At 41.3% G+C, this 25,825-nt stretch overlaps 1 protein-coding gene across 3 annotated transcripts in view; it reads left to right on the forward strand.

Annotated features, from left to right (window-relative positions):
* Nucleotides 1–25,825, forward strand: part of nckap1 (NCK-associated protein 1) — a 196,515-nt gene that overhangs the window by 63,867 nt on the left and 106,823 nt on the right. For 2 of the 3 annotated variants that reach the window (XM_060928976.1, XM_060928978.1), the window contains 4 exons: nucleotides 13,195–13,287; nucleotides 13,444–13,500; nucleotides 15,610–15,752; nucleotides 19,629–19,719. In XM_060928976.1, the coding sequence (XP_060784959.1) occupies nucleotides 13,195–13,287; nucleotides 13,444–13,500; nucleotides 15,610–15,752; nucleotides 19,629–19,719 (384 nt within the window). The remainder of the gene's footprint in view (nucleotides 1–13,194; nucleotides 13,288–13,443; nucleotides 13,501–15,609; nucleotides 15,753–19,628; nucleotides 19,720–25,825) is intronic. The other variant, XM_060928977.1, reaches the window with a different exon arrangement.

The raw sequence follows: 25,825 nt of genomic DNA on the forward strand, positions 1-25,825 counted from the left end.
AAATGCTTGAAACATTTTAGTTTGCGTGTAATGAGTTGAGAATGTATAACATTTTTCACTTTCTTAAATCAGTGATGGAAAAATATTGAACTTTTTCATGGTAGTCTAATTGTTTGAGATGCACTAGTAGACCCCTGAGTGAGACCCGTCACTCAGCCGTGATTCATGGTATCACTATAGTGATTTTTAAGAGCCATTTAAGAATTTTTTTTCTAAAATGTGTTGAAATTGAGAGGGTTCATAAACATATTAGTTTTTAGTGTGTCTCGGCTGAATAGCTATCATATCAGTGAAGCTGGCATGCTAAATTGGAATTTAACAGGTGTAGGAGTACGTCAAGAAAGCAGTGAGATATCTAGGTCACGGTCTTACTGAGGAGTTGCCATGTTTAACTAGCTAACTTAGTTCAGTTTACAAATGAGTCTTTGACATCAATATCATTAATGTTGTAATCGATAACAAACACATCAGGAGACCTTTATGTCACTCGTATGTACACTATATATACACTTAATGGCTAAAAGCATGTGGACACCTGACCATCACACCAAAATGTGGTTCTTCCCCAAACTGTTGCCCCAAAGTTGGATGCGCACACTGCAAAAAATGAAATCTTGTTAAGAGAGAATATCTTTAACATGGGTGAATTTGTCTAATATTTCTGACTGTGGTGGTGTTACGAGATGGAACACAGTCATGAGTATACAGAGAATGGAGGAATGGGCTCAGCACACGGCCTTGTGGGGCTCCTGTGCCGAGTACCAGAGTGGAGGAGCAGTAGGGGCCCATCCTGACTGAGTGTGGCCGGTTTGCCAAGAAGTCCTTTATCCACAGGCAGATGTTGTGCTGTATACCCAGGTCGGGCATCTTGGCGAACAGTCTGCTGGGTAAGATGGTATTAAATGCAGAGCTGTAGTCCACAAACAGTAGCCATGCATATGTTCCTTGTTGTTCCAAGTGGCATAGTACAGTGTGGAGATGGCATTGTCTGTTGACCTGTTAGTTCTGTATGCGAGTTGGTGGGGGTCCAAAGTGGGTGGCAGGGCAGCCTTGATGTGTTGCAGGACCAGTCTCTCCAGGCACTTCATGATTACGGGTGTCAGTGCCACGGGCCTGTAGTCATTGAGGGTTGTTAGAGCAGTCTGCTTTGGGACTGGCACTCTTGCGGAGGTTTTCAGGCAGGTGGGGACAGTGCGTTTTACCAGAGAAATGTTGAAGATATTTGTAAATACTTCACCTAATTCCGTGGCACAGTCTCTGAGGACCCTCCCTTGGACACCATCTGGGCCAGCTGCTTTCCGTGTTGATTTTACGGAGTGTATGCATCATATTAGCAGACTGGATGACGAGTGCCTGGCTGCAGTTGGCTGGAGCTGGGTTGATGGTCGACTCTGTTCTTTCTTCCTCAAAGCGGCCGAAGAACTTGTCGAGCTGCTCTGCCACTAAAGTGCTGGCGTTATACGTCACATTACCAGGATGTGACGTTATCTCCTGCCATGCCCGGCAGGGATCCGAGTTGCCAAAGTGGTCCTCTGCTTGTAGACTGCTTTAGCGTCTCTGATGCCCTTCTTCAGGTTCGTCTCGGCTGCGCTATACTGTTGTGCATCGCTGGACCGGAAAGCAGTGTCGCGAGCCCTCAGCTGGATTTGTTCATCCTTTGTCATCCACGGCTTATTGTTGGGAAACGTACAGGTCCGTTTCATGGTGGTGGCATTGTCTATGCAGCATTTTATATAAAATAGTACACAGGAGGTGTAGACGCCAATATTGTCCTCCTTAAACACAGTCCAGTCAGTGCAACTAAAGCAGTCCTGCAGTAGAGAATGTCTTTGGCTGCTCTACCATGTACTGGAACTAAGGGGTCCAAACCTGTTCAATGTTCCTGTGCACAAAACCCCATGGTGCGCCATGGGTGGAGTGGAAGAACTCGAGTGTCTTGCACAGAACCCTGACCTCAACCGGACTGAGCATCTTTGGGATGAACTGGAACACAGACTGCACCCCAGATCTCCTCATGTGACTTCACTTCCTGACTACTCGTGCTCTTGGGGCTGAATGAGCACACATCCCCAAAAATCTAATGGAAAGCCTTCCTAGAAGAGAAGAGTGGAGGTTATTATAACAGCAAAGGGAGACTACATCTGGAATGGGATGGTCAGGTGTCCAAATACTTTTGGTCACGTTGTGGTCATTGCAGACTGGACCACTGCTTAGCATCATTTAGCTATTGCAAGGATGTCAAGCTATAAGAGTCTTCTAGCGTTACACCATTTGAAAGTGTTTGTTTAGCGCTAAAAGACACTGAGGGGTATGCTATTGATAAGTGTGGACATTTTAGCAAATGTCAGTCCGGTCTCTAAACTAAATGCTTGATGGGTTCTTCAGATAACAAGTAGCATCAGGTCGGGCGTCTTTTTGCAAAAGAGCACGATTAGCTGTTCAAGGACATGCATCTAAGAGCTTTATACCGAGAACAGGAAGATTTCTGCTCTGTAATCTGTTGGTCTGGAACCGAGCAGCCAGCGACATCAGGATCGAGGGACATGGTCATTTTGTTGCCATGACGACAACTCGGGCAGCTGTAATTGTTTACATGGTTTAAAAATAGCTGAAGATTTTGCAGGATGAGCGGAATCAGCATCACAATCATGACTCAAACATGGAACAAATGCTGAAACTGTCGAAGCCCTTACCTGTCGTCTTGCAGACGGTTAGTATCCGAGTGACTTCGTCCTTCGAAAAGATCACAACAATTTTAACCATGTGCAAAAAGAGCGAATACATTCACCAGAACTGCTTTTTTTTTAATAAAGTGTCTTCACTACAGAAACGCGCACTCATTAAATCTTGGTTCTGCTCTCAAACCTGATGAAATGTCAGCGGTTTCGTTAAAAGGTTCTCTGGAGAACCGCACCAGCACAGCCCTCTTTCCACAACACACACTGTTCATACCGACGAGATCTGTGTGTTCCGAGGTTCCTTGGGTTTGTAACTGCATGAGTCTGTGCTTGCTGTAAGGGTTTTGTCTGTTCTCTCAAACCCACCGTTCAGTTCAGGGTCAGGGTGTGTACACACACAGCGAGCAACACGTTTCACGGTCAATAACAAGGATGGTTGGATTGTGGTGAAATATACAAACTGAAAAAAAATGGAAACTTTCCATTAAAGCTATCTTTTTGAAAAGATTTATATATTTTCTTTAATTTTATTCACTTAAAATGTTCTTAAATGTACAAACATATTAAATGTACTATTTTAAATAAACATTAATTGATTTTTTAAATAATTTAATTCTAATTTATTCAAGTGAAATATATGAAGAGTTTGGTTCCAAAATGCTATAAATCCACTGTTAAAAAACCTTGAGAATTTTTCTTTCCCAAAACTTGGACCATGAAATCCACTATTTTCTGTTTGAAACTTTACTTATCATTTTTGTAAAATAACATCTAAATTGTGTTCTTTATAATATAAGGCTGTAATAATATTTAAAATGCAACTCTAGAGTAAAATTTAACGTAAAATGCTATAAATCCATTACATCAAACTTTTTTTTTTTTTTTAAAAACGTGAAATATAAATATTTTGAGAACTTCTCGAAACAAGCAGTAAATTTGATCTACACATATGACCGTCTCTGAACTTGGACCATCTCTGATACTGGACCACGGATTTTCCCAAATTACGTTCATCTTGTCTCCGAGCCCCAGTCTATTTTACACACACAGCTCTGAGGAATGTTAATAAACCCAGTCAGAAGTTTATGTGGAAAAGGTTTTTTTTTTAATAATTTATTTTTTTTATTTATTATTCTAAACAATAAATTTAGCAGTGTGGACACCTTGTACAGCATGTACAGTTAAATTCATAGCAAAGCTCCATGCTAAAGAGAACATGGTGAAACATCCACCTGATTTTTGATGGCTTTTGGAATCGTAGGATAGGATAGCACATCATAAGTGCAAGGCGACGTAGCTCATAAACACTTGACCCTCGGACAACAAAATTTATATCTTTCTTTATATAAGAGAGCTGGGTTTTTATTCAGCACTTATTTTTAATTTGATTTTTAAAAAATAACCTGGGATTATTTACGAACACATTTTACACTCATCGGGAGCTCGGCTTTTAAGCAGCATATATATATATATGTATATGTGTGTGTGTATATATTAGGGCTGTAACGATATGCAAATCGAAATCGCGATACGCAGAGCCACGATCCGTATCGCGATACAAGAAGGCAGAATCGCGGTACACCCTTTCAAACTTCTCCTCAGCCCAAAAACAGAGGCGCTTCCAAACTTCAATTTATGAATACTTTACTTTTTATTTAAATTACATTTTAAACTTACTTAAATTACTTTTATTTTTTATATCTATTAGTAAGTCGTTTTTTCGCCGACCTGCGACAATCTTCTGCGAGTCACGCAACGTCCACACTCGCCACTGGCAGAGCATTCATTTCTTTTAAGCGGTCGCCATTCTGGTTGTGACGCGGGGAGCGAATCTGTAAACAAGCAGCTCATTGGCTGGCTAGGTGTGGACAAGCCAATCACAATCACTTGACCGGAAAGGCATGCAGTGTTGCCAGATTGAGCAGGTTTAGGTGCTTTTTGGCTGGTTTTGAACATATTTTGGGGTGGAAAACGTTAGCAATATCTGGCAACACTGAAGGCATGTCTGCTTGGGCGGAAGCCTTCTGCGGCAGTTACATTTTGACACGCGAGCAATGTTTCACCATAAAAATTCCGTAATTTCCATCTGTTTTCCACGATCACAGAAAATCATTGGCCCTATGAGAGTGAGACAGTGAGAGAGCGCGCCCCCCCCCCCCCCCCCCCCAAAAAAAAAAAATCTTAACGGATTTACACGATTTGGAAAAATGACTTTTTCAGAACCGAAAAAAACGGAGCTTCCGGCTCAACAGTATTATTTTGAGAAATAAAACAATCTTTGGATATACATTTGTTCATTTTTGCATACAGATTACTCATTCTCTGCAGTGGACTGAATTATTTGTTATTAAATAATTAATGTAAGTAAGTAAATGTTAAGTCAAATTTACTACTTTAAAAAAACATTTTAAAAAAATCGTGGGCGTATCGAATCGTGGGTCAAAAATTGCGATACGAATCGAATCGTGAGTTGGGTGTATCGTTACAGCCCTAGTATATATGTGTAAATATAAATAAATAAAAAAGTGGCAGCTCTAGATCTCAGGACTCATCAGGTGCTCAAAGTGGAAAACAACATTGGACCACATTCTCTACTGGAATAATAATATAAAACACTAAGATAAGAAATGTTCGATTCCATTAAAATCATTTATTTCAGTCAAAATCTCACTAAAAGACGGGGATTCTCAGTGTTGAGTCAGTGGGCGGGGCTATTACTGTTTATGGATTTGCATGGTGTGCTGTGATTGGTCGAGCGGAGATATTGCGTTCTGCTGAAACCAGTTGTGGTGTTTGTCGTGGTTTGGAAAGAAAGGGGATATGCAATGCAGAGAAACATGGCGAATATTATGTTTTACATAAAATTGATTTTGGAACTTCGAATATGAATCAAACGCCAAACTTTGACCCATAGTTACAATACAAGACAGAGAGACGACTTCATTCCCCCAATCCAAGATCGAATTATTTAAATATACAAGTATAGAACTGTGGAACTCGATCCCCCGAGACGTGCAGGACTCGGACTCCGTTAAAACATTCAAGAGGCGTCTACATGATGTAAACTTTTTTAAATAAAAAATTAATTAGTTCCTTATACCTACTACTACATATTTTAAGTCACCTATACCTGTCCTTACTAGTGCATATTTTAAGAGTCAGTATAGACCCCTTCGCATGTTTGGAAACAAACCGACCGTTGCCAGGATGCGCGCGCAGCCTGGACTCAGAAACAATGGCGCTGCCCATAGACCGGCATTATGAGCGGTCAGATTATGCCAAACAGTTGTCGTTACAAGATCGAGAACGCTACATAAATAAGTTAACTCTAACAAGTGGACATCGCCTACCGGATCCGCATTTAATTAAAGAGTGGACGGACGATGTTAGTAAGTTCCCTGGTATACAATGGCCAGATATATACTCGTACCTTATTGACAAGACTTCAGTGTACACCCACGAAACACTTCGTGCCTACAAGTCTTTAGACGCATATGATTATGTTATGTGCGGGCATGTACAACTTGATTAACAATGGGACATTCATATTCATTTTGTTTTAATCAAATTATGCCAGTGATGTGATGGCAATGTGGCTTTAGCTACAACAGCAAATACCAACACTAAACAGCAATTTGCAGGAGGTGATGGCATGAAAGGAATGATAGTGTAAAGAGTGCAGCTAAGAGAAATCAGAGCTGCGTAAAAAGCGAGAGGCAGAGAGCAGAAATGAAACTGAACGGGGCGGGAGCTAGGGTAGAGCAGTCAGCGTAAGTTGGCATTTAGAGTGAGGGCGCACAATTTTACCTTTCCATCCTTGCTTTAAAATTGTGATTTTCGGCATACACAAATAATGATGGCACAAAATCTGGACTGCTTGAGTCAAGCGAGACCTCTCCTACAAACAAAATTGCATGCAAAGCTAAGCTAACATGCTAACAATATTCATTACATTGTGTAACTATGACCCAGCTAATCAGACAAACGTTACCAAAGTATTTTGCTACATCAATAAACGAAGACTAGAAAGAATAAAAAAGAAAGATTTAATAAATAGCCTGATCTTACCTGTGATGAAGTGGGCGCTGCAAACCCGCGCATTTTTGATGGTGCTTTCATCCCAGTCTACACGTTTGATGGCTTGTAGCCATAGACGTCGGCGATTTTTTTTGGAATGGGTGAGATCCTGCTGGAATTCTGAACATTTTAACCCCATCACTGCTACGATTCTGACACCCGACAACACAACAACTAGGCATCGCTGAGTCTTTTTTGAGTCCAGGTTGCGCGCGCAATTTCCGCTTACGTATGAATGACGTTTACTGCGAAGGGGTCTATTGTGTGTTATAATCATTTGATATCGTATCGCATACTGTAAATAATTGTGATTGATTCATTCGAGTTTTTCATTTTATTTTGTATCGGGGCGCCCAGGAGAACAGCTGTGCTGGAGTGTGGCCCCTGTATAAAGAAAGTGTATATAAACAACTTTTGGCAGGAAGTTGATTTTTTTTTTTTTTTAAATGGCGCTTATCGTGTTTTGGAACCAAACTCTTCATGTTCTTTTAAATGATGTATAAATTGTATTACTTATTTATTATTATTATTATTATTATTATTTATTCTGATTTTTATTACATTTTATGAATTTACTGATAATTTTATAAATACTTATCATTTATGTAAAATGTCTACATTGCGTTCTTTGCTTATTTAAATCCTGTTCATTATACGATTTTAAACACTTTATCCCTTATACGTTGTACAATTTGAAATTTTGTATTTAATTCACATTTCTTTAATGATTGCTGCCTTTTTTTATTACAAATGATCATTTTATACAAGTCATTAAGTTCCCCTTTATTTTCACTTTATTGCAGCTTGTCACGCGTTTCTTTTTTTCATTATTATTTTAACTACAGATGATTTTCTGCGTTTGTGCTTGTTCTCTCCATCCTTGCTGTTTTCCTCGTCGTATACAGGGTCTTTAACACCATGGTTAAAATGCTGTGTGGCATTTTAATGGATTTGTTAAGAGTAACAGTGAGAAGGGTGAAGCTTGTGAAATACTAGTAAACATTCTACTGGTTAGTGGTAAAGTGTTTACTCGTATTTATTATGCATTGAGGAATGCATTAGTGGTTATGGCCGGAGAGGGTTATTTGGCCTTCGCTGTTTTTTTTCTTAATAAATTGGGGGTGTGTTTTAGAAATTTGCCTAATACTCAGTTTGCACAGTGATGTCCAGCACATCATTAATGCTGCTAATCTCAAATAAGCTTATCATAATTCATACTGCTATAAGGTTACTGTAAGTCTGTTACTAACTTGACTGTGAGCAGGTTTGCATTGCGCAAGATTAATAATAATAATACAGATAATGAACGGAGGTTTATGTTGAAGGGTGTTGGTATGATTAGTATGCCGTTCACTCGAAGGAACATTTTTGATGAGGAGGGAAGAAAACACTTGCGGGGTGTGCTGTTACAGGAAAATAATCAACAGTGGGGTCGTGGTGAGGTGCAGGTTGCTGTCGCTGACATGAAGTTGAGTATTTTCTTGTAACAGATCATCCGGAGTTGTTTGTTCTTTTTATTCCTCTTATACCACAGCGGTTTGACCCGAGTTTCGGTTTATTAAAGAACGTCATGCTTTTTAACTTACTATTTTTATTAACTCTGTTGCGCTGTAATATAACGTCTACAAACCAAGTTGCTTCCTAAAGCCGGTCGTTTCCTCACAAGCCCCCCCTCCCCTTTTTTTTTTTCTCTTGAATTTAATAAGGAAAAAACAATCAGCTTTTCATTTTACCAAGAAATCAGGAAGCACAAATTCTTGTCTTGAAAACTTGTGCTTGGTGGAAGATTTTTACAAACCACCGAAACTAGAGACTCCTTCCATAAATATTACATAAACCTCTCCATCCAGAAAACGTCACCATGTCAATGGTTATACACCGATCTTTCTTTATTAAATAACAGCACTTCCCCCCCGTACAGGTCCATGTAAAACAATAACGTATTAAACCATAAACCTGTCATTTGGTTTATAGTCAGAACTACAGTCCAAGCTGCTGTTTTAGAAAATTCATCACTTTCTGACCAAACCGATTCGAGAATTCACCAATGCTGTGGTATATTTTACCTTAAACTCGCGTGACGTCTCCAGCGTTAGGGTGTGTTTTGGTTCTTCTGCAATGCACACTTGCTGTAAAGTCACTAGTAATTGGAAAGAAGCTGAGCTTTAAGCTCGGAAGGCTTAAAGCGTGTTCAGACTCGATGCACGGTTCAGACAATCACACAGTTTGGCTTTTGAAAGCTCTACGCAAGATCTAATGCCCCTCGTGTTTTACGCATTGAAGGTTTACACTATGTTTGGACTTTCTTTCTACAGGGTATCAAAGTCAGGAACCAATGAGGGGGGAAATCCAAATATACTGAGCAAAATCCACAAAAAAATATAATTCAGTGCCTGAGAAAATGATTAAAATTAAGTATTTCATTGGTTCTTGACTTTCCAGACACCCTGGAGGTAGAAATACACACATATATATATATATAAAATAAAAGATACTGATCTGAAACTATTTTGTTAAAGGTAATTGATCGATACCTTCATTGATTGATAATTTTTAAAAATCAACTCTGCTTCACACTGCATTTTTTTTAAAGGGCAATTATGACTCATTTTAATTCACAGTTCACAATATTACCAGGGTTGTAACAATACATCATAACCTGATATATCACAATGTACAGTATCCGCATCCTGTTAATGATGCATCGAATGCTCTGTTTGAGGTCCCGATCTGTGCAACCTGTAGTTATTGAGACCCTGCATCATTCCCGAGATGGGAAACGTCTGCACTTGAAGTGACTGATAACTCGAGTGGTGCGTGTTGTATAGTTACCGTTCGGTTACGTTGCCTGAGAAAGAGGCCACAGAAATTGGGCGAGTTAGTCAACCGTGGCGCACTACATAATTAAAATGACCCCCCCCGGTTAGACTTTTTATTCACTTGATCAAATTATTTGAAGATAAGCATGTAACGATATATCATGCGACGATAAATCACAATAAAAATTTGACAATTTAATCATAAATGAATAGAATAAAAAATGAATCATTGTTATTATCAGGCTGCGTAATCTGTTTTTTTCCTAGCTATAATTACATTGTTCAGACAGTATAGGGTGCAATAATGTTTTTACAATAGCGGGAATGCACATGACTTCACCCTAGGTGAAAGTAACACAGCTCTAATGCTGTGAAAAGAAAGATCTAAAATGGGAAGGAGCTGTTGTGTGACTGTGAAATTTAGTTCCGTCTGAAATGTGGTGATTGTGATATCTGTTTATTTCTGTAATATCTTACAAAATATCAGGCCGTTCTGCGGCTGGGAAGTTATTTATTTAATTTGAGGGGATTAAAGCAAATAATGTGCATGAAATCGCTCGACAGAGGAAGTCCGTGTGCGCATGCGCAGGTTTACCGCCTTTTGGGTTTTATGGCAGCTGGCATCCACAGTGTTGCATTACTGCCATCTACAGGTTTCCCTTTGAGCGTGCACTGACAGTTCCATCATTCTGTCGCTAAACGAACAGCTGATCACACCGAGGTGCTCGCTGAGCGCCAATATTTATTAGTTTGGTCCTGCGTTTCCTTTCCTTCGTATATAACATAACGTCTTTTCTTCTCGCTTTCTTTCCGTTACTGTAGCCACTCTTTCACGTTTCATTCGCACACTCACGCCCTCCATTTTTCTCTCCTGTTTCAAATTTGTATCCCACAATGCCTTGCGCGAACGGGGAAAGCCCACCACGGGATGTGATGCATGACGTAGTATCTTGTATTGGGTCATGGTGAAGCAGGAAAAAATAGCAGAGAATTTAAGGCCATGTGGAGATAAATTCATTAATTGTTCTGTTAAAAAAATGAATAAATAAAAATAAAAACTAAAATAAAATTGGAAGTCTGTGATTCGAGTTTAGTAGCTTTCAGTCACTAAACAAAAATAATTGGGTGTCCAGGAAAATTCTTTTTATGACCTACGCTTGAAAAATCTGAAAGGCAGTCTAACTAACAGTTATTCCATGGAATCGAGTTGTACATGAGCTGATGGTCGACGAGGCGCGTAGCACCGGGTTGTTTATGAGCCATGTACGACGAGATTGAGTGGAATAATTGTTTTATTCTATCCACATTCACTGGATTTTGAGAAACTGAGCTTATTTATTTATTTTTGCAAATTCAGTAAATGAAAACTTTTATACAAAACATCCAACAAAATCATTTCCGCTCAGGCGGACTTCTTAAAAACCTATCGATGGCGGCACGAATTGACTTTAGTGTTGTTTTTTTGTAGAAAGTGTCGTCTTGCTGTCGAGGTATAGAACAGCTTTAGACAGTTATTTAATTCTTCCTTGGACATTTCAGTTCTGTAATTTTCAAACTTCTTTGGAGCTTTTGAACCAGTGCGTGTAAAAAAAAAAAAATCAGCAAATTTTAATGCTTAAAGATGAAGAATGTAAACAGGTGAAATGACAGGAGCAATTTGTGGAAAATGCAATAATAAAAAAAAATTATTGGAAAAAGAAAAAGATGCGTTCTTGCCATCAAATACTTTTATTCCATATTTTGTTGCTTTTGTATTGCTTGTGGTTTTGTTTTCGAGTAGTTTTTATTTCGTCCTCGGTTGGTTCAGCAACACGCGCCGCCATTTTGTTTTTCTCTACTCACGGTATATGAGCTGATATCCTAGTAGTAGAGTAGCCAATCAGAGCGCGTGATTACTCATATCCAGTGAATGTAGATAGAATCATGTTGGTTATTAAGAAAATTAAATGAATTTTTTTTTTTTAACATGAGTGTTTAAGTTGATAAAGAATGGGGAAATAAATGTTGCGTTTTATAGTCATAGAATTTTCTTCAAAAAATATCATAGGAAACTCATATCTTGAACCCAGTATCATAAATCAAATCATGAATTGGATGATAGGGATCGACCGATCTGTTTTTTTTTTTCAGGGTCGATACCGATACCGATTATTATGGAATTGGGATGCCGATAACCGATATGTGCAACCGATAAATGTAAACATTATAATTCACATGAAATTAAACATAGCACACACTGACAAAGACCTTCATATCCATGAAATGTATGTTTAATTGTAAAATTGAACATGAAATGTTGTGCAGGGAGATGCCAGCAGCATTTGTACAATAAAGTCAAACATTAGTTAGAATAAAATGAGAAATAAAATAAATATTCACCAATAAAAAAATAAATCACTCTCTACTCTATTACAGCTCACCATTTTCAGTGGAAAATAAATGAAAATACACTCTGGATTCTTTTACACTAAGAACTAAGTAAGACTTACCAACTTCAAGTAGTTTTTAAATAACAAATCAAGTGTAGGGAGCTGCCTGCAGCATTTTTTAAAAAGTAAAATCAAACATAAAGTCGGCTATCACTCCCTATTATGTAACAACTTAACAAGTAACCATCTACATTCTAATGCTTTTAATGCCCAAGCCTAATATTCCCAATTTAGGAGGATTATATTGTAGTGAAGGAAGCATTACATGTAGTTTCAGCGAGACTAGTTGGTTGTAGGCTAATTCAAGTGCTTCCTTCCGTAAGCTAAGTTTGCCTGGCTACACAGATGCAAATGGACAGTTTTAACGAGTAGTAGATGAAGAATGTAAACATATAATGATGTGCTTTTGCAACTTGTGTGTTTGTGACTTATTGCGGCAAAAGCAGCATGTCCTTACCTTGAAGTGGGATCTGCTTCTGCCCGAGTGCCCATACGGCCGCCTTGAAACAGTTCACAGCGTTTAGCTACGCGTTTCAATTGGCTATATCTCTTGTGCCAAACAAATCAGATGTTGTGGTGGGCGGGACCGTGTTCTTGAACTCAGAGAGGCGAGTGCAGGAAAGGACGTGCAGTGACGGTCGCGTTAGGAACGAAATGGCTGCAAAAAGGCATGTTATCGGCATATCGGTGGAAATTATGGCCGATACCGATAACCCTAAAAATGCAGAATATCGGCCAGGCCGATTATTGGTCAACCCCTATTGGATGATTTTTGTGACGCGCTTATTTGGAGAATTTGTACATTTTATTTATTATTTTGAGGACATGGTGAGCCTCGAGTGCATTTTGTTTGCAATATTAATTTGAAGAAGCATGAATCCTTCTCAGGGATGGAAATCCCATAATCCTGGATTTGGATCGGAGATTATTTAAAAAAAAATTGCTCAGGTGCTGTATTGTGACAGTGTTGTGAACTGTGATTTAAAAAGGTCTGCTTTAATAATAATGATGATGATGATGATGATGATCTAGTCGCGCTTGCCGAATGGAAGCAAGTCGTGTATTTGAGAGTACACACTGAGAACCCTGCTGACGAGTCGAACTGAATTACACCTGGCTGCATTAATTTATGAAAAATCTGTTTGTTTTTTTTCCCAACATTGTGTTCTTTCTTTTTCTTTATAATTACAGCAACAGCTTGCACAGCTCCAAAAAGAAAAGTCAGAAATACTAAAGAATCTCGCTTTATATTACTTCACATTTGTGGATGTGATGGAATTTAAGGTAGGACATTCAAACTCGCTTTGAATTTGTTTGTTTTTTTTTCCTTTTTTCCTCCTCTCTCTCACTCTGGGCATGCACTGACTCATCTCTCTGAAATCCGAGAACACGCACTGTGTTTACGTGTGCATTTTTTTTTTCTTCTCTTCCCTGCTGCAGGACCATGTGTGTGAACTGCTGAACACTATCGACGCTTGCCAAGTTTTCTTTGATATTGTAAGTTGGAAAAAGTATTCCAGGCCAGGTCATGTGACCCACAGGGCTGCTGTGAACGTGTGCACCAGTTACACAAGGAATCAAACGCAGCAGGATGTGCACTTACAGGAGAATAATCAGCTACCTGCTGGTGTGGCGTGGCGTGGCGTCGTCCAGCAGAAATCGGAGTTACTGTTATATCCCTGAAGTTGATTATTTTCCTGGAATTGCATGCCTTGAACGGCGTTTTATTCCTTTTCTACCACAGCAAATTGGTTTTAGTGATAGATTTTTTTTTAATTTATAAAGGAATGATGTGTACATTTCAGGGCTTTCCCCAGAAGAAATATCAGAGCGGTGCTACTGATGCAGAGCCCCGACCCAGACGGGTCCAAGGGCGTTCATTTTGAAATTAGGCATCCAGGGCCGGTTTAAGCACAATTCTACTTTAAAACTTGTCAGATATACAAGGGGCGAAATTAAAAGGGCAAAATCAGATTTGAAACGAAAACACTTCGTAGCCCGGCGCTTCATTTTCCGACGCCAGGAACAGGATCGAGGTCAAATCACGCAACGGCGCCATCTAGTGACCAGCACCTAGAACACAGTTTTATGTCTGGTTGCGAATGAAACCCTTTACTTTCACTTTTGGGTTGAGTACCAGAAGAGCCTCGACCTTTTATATTACAATATCTTCCTATTTCTACAGTTATTACTCGTTTTCAGAAGGGAATAGGAGATATTTAGGTGCAGAAAGTACTCTGCATTTTTCAATTTATGGTATTGCCCTTTTTTTTTTGGTGTGCAAGTGACGGCGGCGCTGACGTCACAGAGCGTGGTGGAGCGCCATGTCTCTGCGCTTTGGGGAAAGCCCTGCATTCTGCATTACATCCATTTATTACATTTAATGGAAATGCAAAGGAAATTAATGACTGACTTACCGGAGACTCCTTTCAGAAATGCGACATAAATGTTCCGGTGACGGTTCTTTCTTTAAGGCCCGGTCCCACTGGCTGATGGACACAAAACGTATGCAAAAAGGACACAGCGGACGAGCAAAATTTCAGGGGTGGCTCTATCCGTTTTCATCCGCTCCAGAAATGGACAAAATTGGCAAAAATTTGCGAAAACAGAACGGAAAAGAACGGACGTGGGTAGTATATAGCGGGGATGTTAAACGCATGTTCATAGGAAGCCTAGCGGATGAAAGCGGATGGAAGTGGATGACAGCTCCGAAGGGGTTACCGGTGATAACTGAGAAGCGGACGCATAGCAGAAAGAGCGGATGCATCACGTACGCCTAACGGAAACAAAGGGGATGTTGCGCGGATGTATATCGGATGCAGACCGTTCACTGCGCATGCGGGGGGTATGAATTGCGTCTGCTCCGCGGATATAAAGGGATGCAGCACGCACGCCGTCAGCATAAAGCGGAAAGACGTGCTGGCGGCTACATCGATACATCTCTACTACATCTCGTTTTTGAAGAAGGCTACACTGATACATCTCTACTACATCCTAAATATACGAGATACATCCCAGATATAAACGCTTTGTCCGTTTTGAATACTTTATACACGAGATGCATACGCTTACATCCTTTCTATTTCCGTGCTACTAACGATGAATAGACGTTTCATGTACCTTATCTTTCCTCCCTCTTTCCGTTTTCAGCTGCAGCGGATGTGAGTTGCGAGGATGCCCAGAGGATGCAGAGAGGATACAGCAGACGTTTAACGGATGATAACGGACATAGAACGTTTGTTGCTCGTATATGTTGCGGATTTGCATCGTACACGGCGGAAAGTTCATCCGTTCTAAAAGTTTTGTGCAGCTCAAAACTTTTTGCGCGGATGAAATCACAGTGGACGGATGCTCGATGGATAGAGCGTATGAAGCACGTATGCAATGAGTACACAACGGATGAGTAGCGTTTTCCAATGGATGGCAAAGATTTTTTTACGTTTTACATCCTCTTTGCATCCGTAAGTGCAGTGGGACCGGGCCTTTAGAAATGATAACTTATTAGAATAAGTGTGTGATATGCAGGTTGGCTGTATGGGTCTACATACTGAATATGGGGAAACTTATTTTTTTTTTCCCCCCCCTTGGGTTGACTTGTGTTTTCAGACTGTAAATTTTGACCTCACGAGGAACTACCTCGATCTTGTTGTGACGTACACTACACTGATGATGCTGCTGTCTCGGATCGAAGAGCGCAAAGCAATCATCGGCCTCTACAACTACGCACATGAGATGACGCATGGAGCGAGGTACGGCGAAACATGAGGTTTATTATTATTATGATGATGATGATGATGTAAAATGTACAGCTCTGGTCTAGTGAACAGAATTATGAGGTGTGTGAGAGAGAGATGCCGACCTCCAGAGAGCAGAGTTAATTGGAAAGCTGTTCTGGTATAGTCCAGTGTTTGGTTGTGCGCACAAATGTACTTTGTGCCTCTCGGATTTGAGGTATTGATTAGGGTGCATCAGTTGCCCCCTAAAAATGAAAAGTTCCTCCGATCATGATGCATTTTTGTTTTTATGTTCCTTTTGGTAAGAAAACACACTGGGTGAAATATTTTGACAAAATTCAAAAGTTTAATGGTGGCACCAGGAGCTCAAAGTTATGGAAAAAGCTGCTATTTTATGACTTTTAGGCAGCTGGGCCATAGAAGGTTCACGCTGCACGCTACACGCTACACGTTCACATGAAGAACCGGACCCTGGGCCATTAAACTTCATGCTTGGATGTTCACGTGTTGCGTCTGTTCTACTTTGACCGAGTAACCAACAATATGGACTCTTCGGATGACGACTAAAACAATGATATCAAAATCAAAACGATAGCCCAGTGCTTTTTGATGCCACACGCCCGAAGACTATAACACATACCTGTCGGTGATTTCACACGCTCATTCAAGTCCTCCCAAACTTGTGCCTTCTGGTCCCTGTCTTTATAATCCACCACACGCGGATCCCATAGCAGGGGCTTTTCTCGAACAAACTCGATCAACTTTTCTCGGTAGTCGTCCATTTTATCTCCCTAGACCCGTTCTGATTGGCTGGCGCAGCGGTGACCTTGGGGTCGTGCATGCATTGACTGGAATTTCCATCTTCACGCCTAGAAAAAAGTGTGCATGTTCATTTCTCGCTTCACGCATGAAGTGTGCAGCGTGCAACGTGAACGCCGTTCTATGGCCCAGAGCAAGTCATGCTACGTTTGTCCACTTTTCTTTACACGTGTGTAGCGTGCAGCATGCAGCGTGCAGCGTGAACCTTCTATGGCCCAGCTGCCTTATGACACAATTTCGATCACTTTTCATGAAGCATTATGGCACCTTATAGAGTATACCAAATATCTTGGACACACATGTTTAGTACATATTCTAAACATATTATCAAGCACAGTTTGAGTTTTAGCTGTTCATTGAATCATTGTTCAACTACTTTTAAACAATACAAATGTATTATGAATCACATTAATGCTTCTCAATCCCTTGCAAAGGTTCTTAACATCATCTCTGGCTCACAGGAAATCAATAAATGGAGTCCAACATTGTGATTCAAACCTTATGCGAAAACATACTGTAAAATAAGCATTTTTTGGCCAAAAATGAACCTCATGGTGCCACCATTAGACTTCTGAATATGGTCAAAAATTTTACAGGATGTCTTTATTGGTGAAAAGGAACACCCGAACAAACATGCATCAGATTTTATGAAAGTGAGGGCAGCTGATGCACCCTAATATTGATTTGACAGTGCTGGGATTTGAACTTGTTTTTCAGAGAGTCACACTTTTTCCAAAAAGAAAAAATTTCTGCCGAATGACTACATGGTCAAGTTTATTTGTATAGCGCTTTTAACAATAAACATTGTCGCAAAGCAGCTTTACAGAATTTGAACGACTTAAAACATGAGCTAATTTTATCCCTAATCTATCCCCAATGAGCAAGCCTGTGGCGACGGTGGCAAGGAAAAACTCCCTCAGACGACATGAGGAAGAAACCTCGAGAGGAACCAGACTCAAAAGGGAACCCATCCTCATTTGGGCAACAACAGACAACATGACTATAACATTAACGGTTTTAACATGAAAACAGTTTCGTTGATGTTATAAACTCTTCATTGATGGAAACTTGAGTGCAAAACTGTTCATGACAACTGCAGTCCTAAAGTTAGCAAGTCAACTGTAGTCCTCAGCCATAAAGGCATTACTGTAAGAGTCCAGAGCGTCTTCCAAGTGCGACTTTCAACTGTCCATATGGGGCCGTCCTCTACAGGAGCGATGTGATGAGACTCCAGCCAGACGTAGAGCATCAGGATGGATCAAGCAGGTCTGAGGAGCAGAAGAGGTTCAGCATCTCGATCCCAGGACCGACATGTAACTAATACCCCTTTTCCACCAAATCAGTTCCAGGGCTGGTTCGGGGCCGGTGCTGGTGCTGGTTCACAACTTGTTCAACTTGCGAGCCAGCTAAGAACCAGTTTGCTTTTCCATAGCTTGCGGTGCTAAGGGAAGCCACATCATTACGTCGTTGTATATGTCAGTTACGTCGCTGTGTTTGCATAAACCTTGGCGTGAATATCGAAGCAAAAACAACACGGAAGAAGCAGCAGCAACAATAATAATGGATGACTTCGCGTTTGTACAGCTGCTGCTTCTCGTTGCTTAAAAATGGCGATCTTTCGCGTTATTGTTGTTGGTCTTAACAACTCCGCCCCCCCGCTGACGTAAGCAGTTCTTTCCTCTGGCCCAGCAGAGAGTTGGTGCTAGCCTGGAACCGGTTTTTCTAGCCCTAGAGCCAGTTCTTTGTCAGTGGAAACAGAAAACCCGGTTCCAAACTAAGCACTGGCCCCGAACCAGCCCTGGAACTGCTTTGGTGGAAAAGGGGCATCAGAGGGACAGATTGGGGGGGGGGAGAAAACACATGTTAGGTATGCCCTAAAAATGACATAAGTATTAAGGCCGAATCCCATTTCACCCCTTGGACCAACCCCTTGGCCCTTCCCCTCCATTTTGCGCGTTCACGTGAAGGGGTAGGGGTATCCCAATCCCAGTTAACGCGGAGGGGTAGGGGAAGGGGTAGGGCTTCTGTACCCCTCCAAACGGAGATTTTCCTGGAGCTGACTCCGAACGAAGGGGTTTGAGTGATTTCCCACAATGCCATGCGGATTTCAGCGAGATTTCATGCGGATTTCAGAAAGATGGCGGTTCCCGCGGCGAAAGATTGTCATAAATGTATTTTCTCCATTATTTACGTGTTTTAAGTTGTTATCCAGAGGAAACACGCCGCTTGATTCGCTTTCGAGCTGAGAATGAGCAGCGATTTCTGAAATCCAAGCTGCTGCTAAAAAGCTTTGGGAGTGAGTATTGTTTTCGTTTGCTTGACTGCGTACGTTTTGTTCTGTTATTCTCGCTTTTATTGTTTACATGAGTGTTCTGACACCTCATTCTGTCGGATGTGGTGCACGAAGCGCCAAAGATATCCCATTCAGTGGTGTTAGTTAACAAATCACACCCTGCCAGCAGAGATTTCTGGTTCTGCCTCTGGCTCTGACTGTAGCGGCTGGTCGCAGCCAATGACGCATTTGGTCGCGTTTTGCTAACGTAAACGCTGACGGAGGTACGCGATGACGTATGCGATCGTTGAAGGGCTATCCCAATACGTAGGGGTTGAATTTCAAGGCCTATCCCTTGTAGCTCAGTTTCAAGGGGAAGGGCCAAGGGGAAGGGGGAGGGGTAGGGGGAGGGGTAGAAATTAGAATTGGGATTGGGCCTAAGTCTGAGTGGTAGGCTCGCAGAGACGAGAGTCTTGACATCAGGCATAACACACAACAATGGCATGTTAATACGGTTAAAAAATATCATGACCTGCTCTGTCTGGATGTTTGATTGGGTGATGGGAGCACACTCCTCAGCAATGATGGGATGCAGATGGGACCCTTAGGGCTGGCCAAGACAATTCAGTTACATTTCACCGGGTCTGGGACACGTGACAGAACATCTGACGGCCGATTCCCTGCAGGCTACGATAGCCAGTCGAGGTCTCCACCCTCTCCACCAAAAGTGTGATCACATGGTGTGATACTATATCTGTTCTGAAGGCATACATAATTTTTTTTTTCCCCCCTTTTCACAGCGATCGAGAATATCCTCGGCTTGGACAGATGATCGTGGACTATGAGAATCCTCTGAAGAAGATGATGGAGGAGTTTGTTCCTCATGGAAAGGTGACATTTCACACATTCAGATTCATTCAGGTTATTTTAATCTACTCCGTCCAGCCACTGTCCAATCCTCATCCAAATAGTTTTACCATTTCGGCAAGCGGCACACGTTTTAAACAAAACGTCGTCTAATAATAGCAATGACGGCGTGCCGCTGCGCTGATGAACCTCCCGTATGTTTGTCTGGGAGAACAGCATGTTTTCGTTTGGCCTTTAAAGATGTTTAAAAGTGTTTACATAAAACTAGTGTCAATTCAAGAATCAATAACATTTACAGAATATATTGTTAATTTAGTGTGGTGGTGTGTTTTTGTTTTTTTTTTTAAATTGAAGTGTTTTTTAATGTTGTGTGATGCAATGCACCAAACTCTCAGGCGCCGCCATCTTGGGGTTTTTAGTGATATTCATCACCAGTCCGTGTGTTTTGTTGTTGCTTCCAGCTCGCTCACTGTTGGTTCAGTCAGCTCGGGGAAAAAAAAACCTCATGATTCCCACTGTATGGTTGAATCTCTCTCTGTGACTCGATTTTCTAATAAAATCGCCCGAACACTTTGCTGTCTCGTGCGACAGATCGGATCACTGAGGAAAATTTTGTATCCTTCCTAAAAATCAATGATTTTCCTCTTTTTTTTTTTTGAGACGGTGTATAAATATCAGTGTTACTGTTTTGAAGAGAATTAATAAAAGTTTGGGCCTCGTATACACCGCGCATTCGAGCAGCACCGTCATTAGTCACGCTCAGTGTCGACAATTTAAAGTCAACATACCCAGTAAATTCTGGCTTTTATGTTGAAATACAGGGCGGCACGGTGGTGTAGTGGTTAGTGCTGTCGCCTCACAGCAAGAAGGTCCGGGTTCGAGCCCCGGGGCCGGCGAGGGCCTTTCTGTGTGGAGTTTGCATGTTCTCCCCGTGTCCGCGTGGGTTTCCTCCGGGTGCTCCGGTTTCCCCCACAGTCCAAAGACATGCAGGTTAGGTTAACTGGTGATTCTAAATTGAGCGTAGGTGTGAATGTGAGTGTGAATGGTTGTCTGTGTCTATGTGTCAGCCCTGTGATGACCTGGCGACTTGTCCAGGGTGTACCCCGCCTTTCGCCCGTAGTCAGCTGGGATAGGCTCCAGCTCGCCTGCGACCCTGTAGAAGGATAAAGCGGCTTGAGATAATGAGATGAGATGAGATGTTGAAATACAAAGGATACTGGTTTGTGACCGGGGCAACAGACAGAAATAGAAATTTTATAAAACACTGAATTTTCAGATATTCATAACTTTTGGTTCTTTAGACATATTTACAAAATTAAACATGTTTTCAATTCAGCGCTTCATACTCTTTAATTCGATATATTAAGCCTAGGTCACAACCGGACGTACGATTTTTTGGCCGTGCGATTTTTGGCGTTTCCCAAATTGCTGCGTTTTTTTTGTTCATGGAGAAAGACGCGCGTTGGCCGTAAGTTTGTCTTGCAACCTGAAAAAAACATAAGTGCCCGTAGAGTTTGTTTGACATGACAAAGAACGTCTGCGGCCGGTCTACGGCTCGAAAATCAGCACGTTTCATGCGCGCCATCCGTGCGTTTCTTGCGTTTTTTGCATGTAGACCGTCCGTAGGAGCACGTACGGCCGGTTGTGACCGAGGCTTTACACAACACTATGATGACTTAAAAAAAAAAAAAAAGGCCTGTTCTTGCTCCTAATGATGTTGATATTGCGGGTTTAACGATACACTACAATCACGATTCATCCTGATGTACAGTACTGACTTGACAATTTGATTCTCAGAATATTTTGAACAAAATGTGAGTCGTGTAATTTTTGTCTCAAAACAAATTTTAAAAAATGCTTAGAGATTTTAATATTGTAAACAAAATGTACTACAGGTTCACCAACTCTTAAAGGTCTCCTCGCATTGTTTTTTTCATTAACTGTGCGGTGGTCTCTAGTATGAGTGAATGCCCTGTGAGCCGGTTTTGGTGACAAGCATGCTGCGGTTCTCCTGTTTCAGGCTGTTCTAGTTTGCTGGAGGAGCGGGTGGCGGGAGAACGACAGGATTTCAGCTCTTACTCATTAATATTCATGACATGTAAATGTGTTACCTCTGATTGCAGGGATGAGAATTCCGAGTTTTTTCCGCTGAAAATGTCATTTTTGTGAAACGTGTAAATCCGTTGAGAAAATTTTTGGGGGAGGGGGTCGGCGCGAGGCGAGGCTTGTGGTGGCACAAGCAGGCAGGACCGACCGCCCGCCCGCCAGCTTCTTTCGGCAGCGCTTATCGCAAAATTAGTTGCAGCTGTGATAACGGAAATCGTCATTGCTTTCTTCAGTATTTATGCTAACGACAACTCGCGACGATTTCCGACAACGTTTTGGCGCTAGTTTCATCTCACTTCTACAATTCACGGAGAAACAAGCTATACGTACACGGTTTTGATCACTTCTTAAGTTCTAGTTATTTTGGTTAGTTTTCAAAGTTACTTTGCCAATATGGCGAAAGTTTTGGACCGCAAAAATGAGGATTGTGCCAGGGAAATCGATAAATCGAACGGGGTAAAGAACTGTTTCCGATGGGCATGGCTCTATAGTAGCATTACCGTGCAGATAGGGACACAAACTGTGATGACGTGCCTGACGGAACATATCCGAAAAGTGGCCGTGCCGGGAAAGGTTCTGTGTATTCTGTGCTCAGATATGATCAATTATGGAAACGGAGGAGCTAAAAACATCCAGGAGCACATCAAAACAAAAAAGCACAAAGGTACGTTTTACTGAAATTGTCAAAGATGGAGTCAGGAGGACTCTAATATATCGTTACGGTTACCTCCATTATCACTCATGATAATTAATTATATCTGTAGGGTTTTGTTATCTTAAAGTTTATAAAAGTTTTAAACCATCATTGAATTTGAAAACATTCATATATATATATATATATATATATATATATATATATATATATATATATATATATATATGTGTGTGTGTGTGTGTGTATATATATGTATGTGGGGAAAGTTGGCAGACATTTGAGTTATTTTAAATGTCCCATTCTCATCCCTGTGATTGGCTAACAGCACTGTGACGCTCCCTCCAGCGGGTCAGAACAAGCGGATGTGGGTGTCTTTGTAAAAACGGTTTTGATTGGCTATTATGGTCTCGGCGTCAATGTTTTGACCAATAACAATGTAGATAACACGAATTTTACATCACATTCAACGAGACTAAAGATGGTGACTTACAAATAATGTGTAAACATCGTTGGAGTTAATAAAGTTTGAACAGCATGAAGGAACATACCCCAACCCCCCGAAATTAATAAAAAACATTCTCAACGGATTTGGCGTAATATAAAAAGGTCGTTTTTTACTCAGAAAAAGCGGGAAACTCTCATCCCTGCCGAGCTTGTGACCGTGTCATGTATGCTAACGTGGAGAATATGAACATGCTGTTTTGTAACAAAAACCTTCGAACAAAAAGTTCATGTTTTACTGACAGCTTGTGAGCTGGTGGTCGATCGTCTTGACGGTACAAATCCAGGGATTAAAAACAACCTTGAAGGAAAACCACTACTGAAGGCACCGAAGTTTGAAAAGTCACTGTAGTTGAAATGGTCAGAACACAGTACTAACGCTGCATTACACTTCGCTGGTGGTGTTCCAAAGATAAAGTCCAACCATTTCTTCTTCAGCTCTTCTATCTTGGGCAAGAAATGCAATGTTGATGTGTTACTGCCACAAATACAGTCACACAGGCACGAACTTGTTCAGCCATGTTTTCAGCTTGCTGTTAGGTCCTCTTCGTTAGCTACTGACGAGACGGGCTCTGCTCTCTCTCCTCGCACTTAAATCCGAGCTTTCTTCCTGTGGGCGGTCGCAAGCCAAGGTGGGCGAGGCCATGAATACTAATTTTCGAAGTGACGCAAGTTCGTATGGCTTTTTCTGATCCGCTCGTTTTTCCGACTGTTTTCTTTCCTAAGCTAATACAGGGAATGGGAGTAGAATTACATTTTCGCATGCATATGCAACTCGGAGTGAACTATGGTATTTCAAAAAGAGCCAGTATTAAACGTTTTTGGTGGAAGGGCACCTTTAAAACTAAATATATTTATACATTTTTCCCCAAACATCTGACTGAATAAACAGAGTCTCTGTCTGATCCGGGAACCATGATGAGCTTTGAAGCAGCACCGGAGGCCTCGTTGAAACTGGAGATAGAGCTCCAAAGCTGCCTAAAATGGCCGTACTCACTGGACACTTTGGCCAGCGGTGCAGGGTTGGTGCCATTTAAAAGCGACTGAAAAGCTGTTTGTTCTAAGATGGCCGTGTGCGCCAGTTGTTGTGACCCAGCGCGCTCTGTATATTTTAACTCAGTGGGTTGTGCAGTTTGGGACCTCTGGTGTTCAAACAGTGCCATTGCATCAGATGCGTAATTAAAGTGCATATCCTGGACCAAATTCGTTTTTTTTTTTTTATATGAAAGTATGTCCCTTTTAGGGATGTTAACCGATGACCGTTTGACTGGTGGTTGACCGAATCAACATCAACCGGTTAAATTTTTTTTGGTTGTCGGTGAAAAAAAAAAAAATCAATCGTTTTGAAGCTGCCGATTTTGGAGCGGAGAACCTGGAATTCTGTGTTGTAAACGCTTGGGCCATGCCATGCGGTGTAAGGACGACAGCTGACAAATCAGAAACACCCATTCAGTCATCTCCCGCCCTCCCGCCCCAGTTAAAGACAGCTGACAAATCAGAAACACCCATTCAGTCATGTCCCGCCCCAGTTGAACACAGCTGCCACTCGGCGAAAGAAAAAAAGTGTAGACAGGCTTTTTAGCTTACAAATTACTATTCTGTTTTTTTTTAATTATTATTAGAAGGCACATGGAGTTTAGTCCTGCCTTGGCCAGTGCATTCTGAAAGTATGTTTCGGTCTGTAGCCAACAATGCATGTTACTGCAGATCATATCTCTCCACACAAACTAAAGGCGCAGATGCCGACTTTTTCACGGCTTTTTCATGGACTGTAACGGCATTTGCTTATGTAGTAATTTTAATACAGAATTTATTCTGATGAAATTATTCAGACACTCCAACGCCCCCCCCCCCCCCCCCCCAAAAAAAAAAAAATCGGATCTGCACGAGCCGTGAAAAAGGCGCGCCGTTTGCATCCCTGTTTAAACTCATAGGTTAACCGACTTTAACCGGCTAATGAGGCTCGGTGGTCGGTCAAGATTTTTTTTTTTAGTTTTCGCCATCCCTAGTCCCTTTACACACTCATCCAGAAGGGTAATTTCGCACAAGGCCATCTGTCTACAGCAGAAAAAAATAAAATAACAAAACGTGTCTGGAAAAATCCCAACGGAGTCTGGAGCCAGATTCGTGACGTCACCTGCGGAAGCGCCAGCAGGCTGCGAGAGCTTGCACGGTTTCAGTGCACAGCCTGTGCAGACCAAGTTTAGCAGCGAGTGATTTTGCATTGAAATATGGAATTGTCGCCTGAGCGCAATGTTACTTCACCTTTGGATGAAGAATGTAATGTCGCTACACCTTCCTGCGATACATCTGTTAACCATTTTAATAATTACACGATAACGTTGAAGAAATTTGCAGAAACCCACCAGGTCATTTTCTCATAAACAAACCAGCGCTGACGTAGGATTCAGAAGGAGGCGCCCCGCACGCGACGTCACGAAAATCAATGTTTGCCAGGAAATCCAAATGGCAAGTTTTTTCAGAGGCGGACCAATTCAACTCAAATGGCTTGATTTCAACTGATTTTTTTTGGTATTGCTCAACGTAAAAAAAAAATTGCACAAAATGAAAAAAATGTGACAGAAATTTGACCAAAGTTTAATATAAAATAGGAGAATTACACTGATCTTGCTCCTGAATTTACCCGTGATATGCACTTTAATAGAAAACTGCTTTCCACGCAGGGAATCGCACTTTGATGTTTTTGTATCGTGATGGATTGTGTCGCACCCCTAGTTGCGATTAATACATTTATATTCTGCTATTAATGAACAGTTATTGTCCAAAGGTGAAGTGAATATCGGTGAATAATAACGGAGACAAAGTGGAGGTTATCATTCACTGAGATTCACTCAGCCTGAGGCGGAT

This window comes from Neoarius graeffei, chromosome 9 (assembly GCF_027579695.1).
Source record: "Neoarius graeffei isolate fNeoGra1 chromosome 9, fNeoGra1.pri, whole genome shotgun sequence".
NCBI classification, from domain to species: Eukaryota; Metazoa; Chordata; class Actinopteri; order Siluriformes; family Ariidae; genus Neoarius; species Neoarius graeffei.